The 10,761-nt window shown below is 34.5% G+C and overlaps 1 protein-coding gene across 3 annotated transcripts; it reads right to left on the reverse strand.

Annotated features, from left to right (window-relative positions):
- Positions 1-2,389: 2,389 nt before the first annotated feature.
- On the reverse strand, positions 2,390-10,167 carry tbxtb (T-box transcription factor Tb). 3 transcript variants are annotated; one of them, XM_052151481.1, is made up of 9 exons: positions 10,156-10,167; positions 7,917-8,089; positions 7,444-7,708; positions 7,092-7,226; positions 6,929-6,990; positions 6,319-6,380; positions 5,137-5,313; positions 3,258-3,387; positions 2,390-2,657 (listed from the first exon to the last, which is right to left on the reverse strand). In XM_052151481.1, exons 1-9 carry the CDS (start codon positions 10,165-10,167, stop codon positions 2,390-2,392), a joined length of 1,284 nt encoding a protein of 427 aa, XP_052007441.1. The 3 variants fall into 3 exon arrangements, with proteins under 3 accessions (XP_052007441.1, XP_052007440.1, XP_052007442.1); XM_052151480.1 differs by lacking the exon at positions 10,156-10,167 and having other exon boundaries at positions 7,917-8,258; XM_052151482.1 differs by lacking the exons at positions 5,137-5,313; positions 10,156-10,167 and having other exon boundaries at positions 7,917-8,258.
- Positions 10,168-10,761: the final 594 nt, after the last annotated feature.

A 10,761-nucleotide genomic window follows, 5' to 3' on the forward strand; every position in this document is an offset into this window, starting at 1 on the left:
AGTGCTGACTTACTGAGCGCAGAAACACATACAGTATAAGGGTGTTTCTTTAACTTCGGGCCCTTTTAGCATTGTGAACTTCTAGACAGTAGTCTTGATAACAAAATGATGTAGTATTTATTCATTTTATTTTTATTTATAATTTTTTTTTTGCATACACTGTCCAACAGTATTATTATGCATTGTAATATAATATATTAGTATGCATCACTGGAGACTGTTATTGTATTATTATATTTTTTTCTTTCTGAAAGTCATGAAAGTTCCTTCTAAAGAGTCATTTCCAGCACTTCTCAAATGCTGTATTGTGTTTAGTAGAGTTCTTTAGTGAAAATGACAGTTTTACAATTTTCTGTGTGACATTTCCCTTGGATTTATTTATTTATTTATTTATTTCAAAACTTTATGCCTCATATTTCAAGCATGTTCTTTGCTGACACTTTTGATGACTTGGTTAACAAGTACGCAAACTTTTGAAAAAAACGTTATTTGGGGTACAATTGTTTTGTGTGGAGGAAATTATTAAACATTGATAGAATTCTTTATTCCACAACAAATATTGAAAATGTTTGTGTTTATTTAACACTTTCTTTATATTTTCACAATTTTGAAAAAATAGAATTTGTATTTTTGTAATGGATTTTCATAGTTTAATATTTGGGTCTGACACAAGACTAAAACTGTCAAATCTATCTAATGGTAAAATGTATTAATGTGACAAACAAAAATCAAAAAGTTGAAATCTGTTTCTTTTAATAAAAATAAACATAACTATTCCCATAAAATATATATATGGGTCATGCAGGGAATTGTGGGAATTCCCGATTAATATTTTTGTTACTGTAATTTAACAATAATTTACTGTAAAAAGTACAAATCCTCTCTTGTTAAACAAATGTAAAATTTTACCATTAATTATACAGGAAAATCATACTTTTTAACTAAAAAAAAAAATTCAAATTTATTGTAAAATTACTCTATTGTCTTTTTAAATATATAAAAAATGTTTACTATATATTTTACAGTTAATACTCTTTAATCAATTAAAAAAAAAATGTGTAGCATTTTTACAGTCTTTTACCGTTAAAATTACAGACTTTTTTTTTTTTTTACAGAGTATGGCCAGGGATGAGATTTCTGTAAAGCAACCTTATAATGATGAACAAAATCTATATTTATATAGATATCACTCATATCCAATTTGTTTTAACAGACACAACATGATCGAAATTCATGTTAATAACATTTATTATCAATTTCGTCATTCATATAAAGGTTACATTTACACATTTTACAAAAGATTGTCTGCACAGGTTGTAGTCATGTAACTCTCTTCATTTAAGACACACTATAAATAACACTTATGTACAATATTATTATCCCCTCAAATAATGATCTACATGACTGAAATAGCAGTAGTACTCACAAATACATTGTAGTCCTTTACTATATTAAACACTTTACATTAATATTTTAACACTAAACTTTACATTATTGTTTCCTTTGTCAAGAGTTTATAAAGGGGTTCATTTCTGATAAACAAGTCATTTACAAATACATTATACATAACTGATATGCAATTATAGCAACATGCATAAAAAGGGCTACTTTCATCCTAAACTTTCAAAAAAGTATTGGATGAAAATAAATATTATAAATACTTAAAAAAAAAACAATAAATGCCCTAATTAATGATGTCACAATGCAGCAAAAAATCAACTATTATAGTAAGATTAAAAAAAGGGATTATGTTATTTTGCTACAGTATTTCGCTTTATTCATTATTGTAATGTTTTGACTCACTTGTGTTGTCAGTTTCCTTGTCACATGGATGTCAAAAGAATAGTCCTAGTTACCTAAAGTCCTCTGCAAAAACACTGTTCAGCTCTTCATGTTCATTCACAACATATATATCATATTATAAAGACTAATGACCATTACACCATACTGAACTTTTATATACATAGGTTAATGTTAGCAACTCCTTAAAAATGCTTCATATGTGTCCACTTTATACTAAGGTACATTTTCATCAAGTTATTAATGTCACATTTGTGGTAAAATAGGTCACCTGTTTTTATGCATGTTAATGATTTATAATGCATTTGTAAATGACTAATTAATCATTAATCAACCCATTTATGATCCATTAACAAAGGGGACATTAATGTAAAGTGTTACCCATTTGTTTACAATTGTGTGTTTTAAGAGGAACATTTTAGTAAGGTCTACCTAGACTTTGGTTTTGTATGCAATGCATGCTAGAATTATGTTAAATACAAAAACAGATAATCCAGCTTTTGTGATAAATATATGTCAAGAGCTGTTGCATAAAAATAATGATTGTTCAGCTGTACAAGGCTTTAATTTAGTCCATAGTGTCAGCTTCCTATAAGGACGGCGGTGTGACTGGAGTCCATGCTGTTGGAAGGCGTACATAGGCTGAACAGTCATATTGAGAGGCCTCATGCACCTCAGGCACAGCAGTGTCATATACAGGAGAGCCAGAGGGGGGCGCTGTAACTGGATGAGTCAAGCTGCTGTAATGATTGGCAGAGCTGCGGAGGAACTGTGAGCCCAAACTACTGGTCATCCCTCCAGCCTGAGACACTGGGGTCAACGGTGAGTTCCCCATGGACCACAAGCTGGTGTACTGACTGCGATAAGGATACAAAACAAAAATGACCTCTCAGCACTATACATCACCTTTCCAACCCAATCGTATTACACAGAGTTTGCTCTTTATCAGTTCAGCTGATTTATTGGAGTTCTCAGTTATGTTTCTTTGATATATCAATTTTGCCTCATTTTTCTTATGAGCAGAACAAGTGACAAATGAGACAGTTGTAGATATGGTGGTGGCGTAGTGGACAAAAGCACATAACTGGTAATCAGAAGGTCACTGGTTTGATCCCCACAGCCACCACCATTATGTCCTTGAGCAAGACACTTAATCCAGGTTGCTCCGGGGAGATTGTCCCTGTAATAAGTGCACTGTAAGTAGCTTTGGATAAAAGCATCTGCCAAATGCAGAAATGTAAATGTTCAGTTAGAATATAGGACCAAGGGGATGAGTACAGTTATATCCTGTCTTTCAACCTTGTTGTCATGACAGTGTAACACAAATGCTGTTGATTAAGCTAGTATTGATCCCAGAACATTCCTCGTAATGAAGCCATAATGTTTTAAGAAAGTTATAATTCAAGTATGTGTGATACGACAGGTACAGTTAATTTGATGCAGTAGAAGGGCCTGACCTGGAGTTGGAGTTTGGGGAAGAGCCGTGGCCCATTGGCAGCACACTGGAGTGAGAGGACATCTGCAGACTGGACCAGTTATCATGAGATGGCAACATGGATAGACAGGTGGAGTTATCAGAGTAACCGTCTGGAATATAAAAAAACAGCAAGATGAGAAGTCAATCCATAGGTGATTCTAGACCTCTCTATCTCTCTCTGTGTTAACCCAAAACAGTTCAGAATGGGGCAAGATCTTAGGGGTGATGGGGTGGACTTTGCCCCTCCAGATTATCCCTATGTTTTGAGATTATTTTGTTAAATTAGTCTACAAAAGCAATTAAATCTACTCAAATACTCTCAACTGCCCATTCACTCATGAGCCATCTGCAGTGAAAACCATTCACACATCTGATAAAAGATGCCTATCACCATTCTTTTGTCTGTATTATGCACATTAACACTTTTTTATACGCCCATCTTTTTCAGTGTCATCTTATATTACAATAGTGTAATCGCCGCAGGTAATGGCCTTGTGTAGCGTGTTAGCGCATTAGCGCCATGAATTCAGAATGTAAACAAGACAAATGAAACATTTTCTTCTGCATAAGTATAACTTTAAATAATCATTGAGTGGTTAAAACAGCTACTTTTACAGATCTCATGGGAATTTTACTCATAGAATGAGGCATAAAGTCATTGGTAACACATTTTGATGTCACATTAGTTACGTTTTTGCATGTAGCGTCCTCATATTTAAATGTACTTCTAAACGCCTCCTATAGTGGTGTGATCGGAGTCTGAATGTTCACAACAGTACACCGTTGCTCGGCTGTTTAGAACTCCTGAACCTCTGAACAAAGAGAAATTTTCTCTGGAAGCATATCGGGCCCTTAACCCTAACCCTCACAAAATGTGCTGGAACTGAAGACATGTGCAACCGCCCCCACCCCCTGTCGACAGAATTCACAGTCGTGCACCCGACACCCCAGTGTAGACGCCCAAATACGTTATACAGCCCAACTATATGTTATTGCCCCTCTAATGGAACCGTTCTAGAGCATTGAATGTATCTACACTACCAGTCAAAAGTTTGGGTGACTTTATTATATGTATATGCTTCTTGAATAATCTTGAAAATAGTTGTCAATAAATATAATTTGTGCATTCGAATGAATTTCGCGACCTGGTCTCATAGAATCACGTTACTATGTCTATATTTTTGGATGCATCTTTACATTTTCCTGGTGAATTGAACACTAGAGGTGCTACAACAATGACTTTTATTGATTTTCACACAAATCATAAGGTTTAGGGTTTAAAACTTAAATAAATAACATTAAACTCTTATATTTGGGAGAACATTTAAAGTCACATCATCCTCATGAGATCAGGCTGGAATTTCTTTACAAAGCTAAAATTGTTTTATATTTTTTAATGGATGTGTTTGACTGAAAAGTGACAGAAAAGCAGCCAACGTGTTTTCAGCACACATGGGAACTCCTTCAATACTGTTTAAAAAGCATCTCACTATGAAGAATGAAGAGTGTGCCGATCTAATTAACAGTTTTTGGTCAGTTCATAATCACTTATTGATTTGTGTTGTTTACTATTATTCTAAAATGTTGGCGTGTCCAAAGATGATGCAGCAGAGGTGCCAAAAACCAATTGTGGGTGAACATTCCACCACTAAAGTTCTCCTGTTTATGAGTGCGAGCGTAAACACAAAAGCTGTTGGAATGCTGGGCACTCTCCGCTCAGCAGCACTTGTTTGAGCTGCTCATTAATGGAAGGTCCACGTTACCCATGTCAGGAAAGAATGTGTGTGATTTTATGTGCGTATGTGTGTTTTGTGTGGTTGTGCGGCTTAGGTCTAGAGAGCAGGGAGGTGGAAGCTTACTAGGAGAGGATGTCCGGTGGACATATGGACTGGGGTATGGTGCAGACCGGTGGCTTCTCAAAGTGGAGTAGCGTTCACAGCCATGGGATGAGGACAGAGAAAGAGGGCTGCCAAACTGAGCATGAGGGTTTGCAGAAGGGCAGAGAGACCCTGGTGCTGGTAGAAACCAGCTACTTACTAGACAAACAGGAAAATGGGAGTCAATATCACATAACTGTAAAAAAAATACTATAAGCATATCATGAACCGGATGATTATGAGATACAGTGGATCCAACAAGTATTTTTGGACACTTAAAGTCACATTTCAAAATATATGATACAGTCATTTGATGCAAAATATAAAGTGTAATCTGTAAACAAACGATGTTAGGGTTTTCTCAGAGCGAACTTCAGAGCCATTTTTGCAATGGCTTTTAACCCACTTGTGTCTAGGTGATTTTTTTGTGGTTTCAATTCCCTTCAAGTTCACACAGGTGTCCTAGCAGAGCACCACACGTGTAGTTCATCACAATGGACATGTTCCACTACTGTTTGACAAACAGAAAAGGTCCAAATACTTTTTGTTTTCCCGTTGAACGGTAGAAAAAGTGTTTTAACATTTTAAATGTACAAACTTCATTTTGTGAACTGATTTGCTTGAAAAGTGAGTTTCTGCTGTCTTGATTTCAATTAAATGCCACCAGGTTTGATATTGTGTTATCTAATGCAATGACAGTCATAAGTTTTTAAGTGTGACTTAAATGCATCAAAATACAGAACCTATTTTTTCTTTTAAATGTCAAAAACAACCTAAATCAAAATGTATCACATTGATATCTGTGAGTTGAATTAATGGTCTCAATTTATATTAGATTTCTTTATCAACTATGTACTAACATTAAAATACATAAACAATGTATTTATTGTGTAACTACTGTACATGTTGTTCTGCTAAATTCTCCCAAGATTCACATTTGCTGCTACTGAGGTTGAGGTAGAGGTAGAGTTTAGGGTTTAGAATAGGGTAAGGGTTGGGATGGGGTTAGGGGGAAGGTAAACAGTAACTACAGATGTAATGCAGGTACTTTAAATGTAAGTACAATGCAACAACACGAATGTGATTCATAAGTACATTGTATCAAATGCTTAAGTACACCTAACTTGAAGTGGGTCAGAATTAATAGATGCATTTTGCTCTTACATTGAGCATAGCCAGTCTGTTGACTTTCACTGACATCGTCTATTAAATCCTTATGATCACTTCTGAAAACAAAAAGGAAGAAAAATTACTTATCATCTTAGATCTTACCAGAACTAACTTCTTAGTTTACCATCACATTCTTAGCCATGTGTTTAGACATAAATATTAAATGAAATAAATACTAATACATGTAATCTCTTCAGTAATCAAAATACTTTTTGAATGTAACATTTTTATGAATGTACCAATGATTTAAATTGTAACTGTAGTGGAATATGTATTCCGTTACTCCCCAACCCTGAATATGTGCTTTTGAAGCTGGCTTTCTTATAAATTATTTCATATTTCAAGAACGGTATTCTTCTCTAATCCAAGTTCCCATTGTGACAACTTACAGGCTGTTTATATTTATTTAGACAACATGCCCCATGTAGCGGGACAGATTTAAATGACAGTGTTAAATGAACTATATCCTTTTTTTTTTCTCTGAATAAAAATGGTGGAAACATTCATTAGATGTTTGTAGGAAGCTCTTATGGTAATATTCACTGGAAGTGCTAGCACTATCCCCAGTCTCCACCTATTCACAATACAGTTTTGCTTTACATACCTTTCTTTGGCATCCAGGAAAGCCTTGGCGAATGGATTGTATTTAATTTTGAGAGCAGTAACCTAAAAGAGCATTCAGAGAGTAGTGTTAATATGAACAATATCACTGTTCATTTGATGCAGTACTTTATTAAATAACAGTGTAAATGAAGAAAACACGTTACATCTTCATTCTGGTAGGCAGTAACTGCTATGAACTGCGTCTCTGGGAAAGAGTGAGTGGTGATCATTCTCTGAGGCCCTCCAACACGCACTATATGGATACGTGGCTCATACTTGTGTAGTGAGTTCAACATAATCTAAGGAAAATGAGGCATATTTTTTACCTGTTAATATACGTCTTAAGTATATACATCTTGTAAGCACTTTACAGGCCACAAAAAGAAAATATGAATGAATAAAAATGAACATTTTCTCTGAATTACGCACTTTTACGCACAGTTCTACGATAGGCTATCTCATTTTAGATAGATTTTTACACACATATATGTCTTGAATCAAATAATATCCACCAACCTGACCACCTCCGTTCAGTTTGTTGGTGAGTTTCACTTTACTAAAGGAGACTGAAGCTTTCATCCAGTGCGCGCCGAAGTTTGGAGAGTCTGGATGGATGTAGACGCAGCTCGGGGCTTGTGGCTCCGGTTTGCCACCCGATACCCATTCACCGTTCACGAATTTCCACCTGTGATTGTCTGCTGCCACGAAATCCAGTAAGACGGAGTACATGGCGTTTGGATCCAAACCGGACACGTTCACCTTCAGCACCGGGAACATGCGCCTGAATCGACGCAATAAGAAGAATAGGCACATTTACAGCATCAACAATTCCTTGTTTCAAATACATAAAATAAAACAAATCATTGTTTTCACATAAGTGAATCAACCTGACTACATAAATACACATAACTATTTTGTTACGGGTCATATCAGGTAAAAAGGTAACATCTGCACACAAACAAAATGTGTTAGTATAGGCTGAAAAATACCTGCCATTCTTGGTCACTATCATTTCATTTGTCAACTCCTTAAACTTCTGCCAAAGTTCATTTTCATCCAAACTAACTTTAAGATCCTTTTCTGTTGGATCTCCTTTTTCGCTGCCAGCCTGAAGCTCATTTTCCACCGCACTTAATAAATGATCCACACGATACTGCATGTTCTTCTCCACACAGTCAATGGTCCCAGAAGCCATTCTTCCATCCAAGTGACTCCAAGAAGTAAAAGGCTTCTCGCGCTCTTGCGTTTCCGAAAGTCAAAATAAATCCAAACTAGAGGAGGTCGAAACGCTGAATCTATTCACATGACATTCAATGAAAAACTCCGCAGTTAAAAACTCTCAGTGCTTTGTCTAGGAGATTGCTGATTGGCTGGTTTGCGCTCTGCTACGCTCCGTCTGGACAGCCATTGGTTCGGAGGTCTGCTTAGAACCCAGACAGGATCCAATATAAAGAAATGCGTAAATATTTACACATATTCATAGTCAAAACGCCAAAGAAATAAATAAAAAAATACTAATAAACATTCGGACATGTCTACAATTTCCACCTTCTTAAAAAAATATTAAAATAACAATTACACCAAACAATATGTTTACAAACTATGATTTTGTATGGTTTTGAGAAATTGTATTTATACATGGACAAACACACTTAAAAAAAAAAAAAAGGAAAATATCTCAGACGTGTAATTAGTTGCTACGGCCCTGCCTAATATACTTATAGTCTATTAAATCTGTAATGGTAAACAAAAACATATAGATAGGCCTAACTGCATTTATTTTACATAGCTACGTTTCTTAATAAGTGAATACAATATTTTACTTTTATTTTATTTGAATTATTCTGAAAAGAAAATGGCAACTCTGAAAGACTGGTGCTGAGAGGATGAATGTTAAAGAAGATGTTTATGAAGCCCGTGGGAATCTTTCTTCAGAGGTGACAACGCGGATAAACGCGTCACAATGGAGGTATTCATGAAACCCAGTGAAAAGACGTCATCTAAGCGATAAAACTTCCGGTAGAAAAACCGTATATGATTTTATTTGAAAATTATGCTAAATGTAGCATCTATTTATCAAAATACGTGTGTAACAGAGTACCAAATAAAGAAAGGCCTCAATCAAGATCTTTTAACACAAGACTTCCATTTAAAGACATGGGCATGCACAGACTAACAACATGAATAAAACCCATTTTAAAGCGCGTCTGCTAACTTAATAGCCTGTAGGACCTACCTGAAATAATAAGCATGTAAATACTTCTACTAATAATATTAATTATAAATAATATAACTAATATTATTCTATCAATTCTAGCCTAATACTAATATTAATAACTGAAACCAATAATTATATAAATTAATAATAATGCATTTACAAGCGTGATTAAAAAAAAAACGTAATAAAAAAAAAAAATTCTTCAAATTTGGGCGCTTGTCCCAGAGGTTGATTTAATAAAAACAACAGATCTCACAATTTTTCCTTTTTATTAAAAAAGGTCACATTAAAACAGACTTCATCATTTATTTTGCGGTACTTTTCAAATGCCTTTTATGTAGGCTATAGATTTGACTGTTTTAGAGTTGTCCCAGACTTTCAGTGTTAAACTATGAAAATCCATGATAAAAATACAAATCAATCAATCAATCAATCAATCTATCTTTTTTAAAGTATGATAATCTAAACAAAGAGTGAAATAAACAAACAATTTAAATATTTATATTGTGAAAATTATTTCGATATATATTTTTTAATTACAACTGTCCCATAGTTGTGGAGTCATTTCCAACAAACCAAACAATCTTGTCCCTAATAAAGTGTTTTTCAAAAGCTAGTTAACAATTCAACAAAAATGTCAGTAAAGAGCAAGCTTGAAATGAAATATGAGAATCAACGTAAATATCACTTGTAAGCAGATTATTTTTATTGGGTATCATTTCCAATCAAGCTGTAATTATGCAAAAAGTATGAAAATATGATTTAATTGTGTGTATTTAGGATACATATGTTAGCTATAAAATTAGCCTTACCAAGACAGCCTTACAAGAGTCAGAAATGTTTTCCAAAAACAAAAAATATAATTTCCATCAGCGTCTTTTCAAGCACAGAATTCTATTAAACTCAATACAGAATTTGAGATGTGCTGGAAATCACACTGTGATGAGATTTTCATGACTTTCAGAAAAAATGACAAACAATGACACACATTTTATGTGATGCATGTACACACTATTGGACATTGTTAGTAAAGCTATTAAAAACTAGTCAGTGTGAAAAATGTTTTTATCAGGACATGCTTGTACACTTATTTTATTAAAATAAAAACAAAAATGAAAAGAAATGTAAAGGATAATGAAGACAACAGCATCCTAGTATTCACTCTTATAATCACAGGTCTGGGCTGTAATTTGTCCACATCTTTGTGTCAGAGCTTCCCACCTGAAACAAAGCCAAACGGCATTTGACAGAAGTATTTGATTTTTTATTGTCGTTGTATTATCGAGTTATCAACAGACATTAACAGCACATACCTCAATAGCATGACAAGCAAACAGGTCGTCTATGCATAAAGGCACCTCTATGTATGATGAAGGTGTATCTCTAGTAAAACTGGAGGGTGAGTCTTCTGTCCTTTGCTCAGCAGGCTGAAGGCTACAGGCATAAAAAAAAAAAAAGTTTAATAGTAAATTTATTGACAATCCTGAGCATGTAATCTTCAGTTATAGGAATTCCTTACCTTAAGATCTTTGTAGTTGGATCTCCATTAATGGATTGTGGACTCTCAGATGTAGAATTATCTCTCAGAGACAGATGTGTGAGGTCTGGCTCAGTGG

This window comes from Xyrauchen texanus, chromosome 20 (assembly GCF_025860055.1).
Source record: "Xyrauchen texanus isolate HMW12.3.18 chromosome 20, RBS_HiC_50CHRs, whole genome shotgun sequence".
Lineage (NCBI taxonomy): Eukaryota > Metazoa > Chordata > Actinopteri > Cypriniformes > Catostomidae > Xyrauchen > Xyrauchen texanus.

Bases quoted from the DNA above. Each gene is read 5' to 3' on its own strand.
- tbxtb (XM_052151480.1), bottom strand. From the start codon at position 8,122: ATGGCTTCTGGGACCATTGACTGTGTGGAGAAGAACATGCAGTATCGT. The intron at 6,991-7,091 runs GTAACGTGTTTT...ATGCTCTTTTAG, and splicing joins CTGCCTACCAGAATGAAGAT to GTTACTGCTCTCAAAATTAA. The intron at 6,381-6,928 runs GTATGTAAAGCA...TTTTGTTTTCAG, and splicing joins TTCCTGGATGCCAAAGAAAG to AAGTGATCATAAGGATTTAA.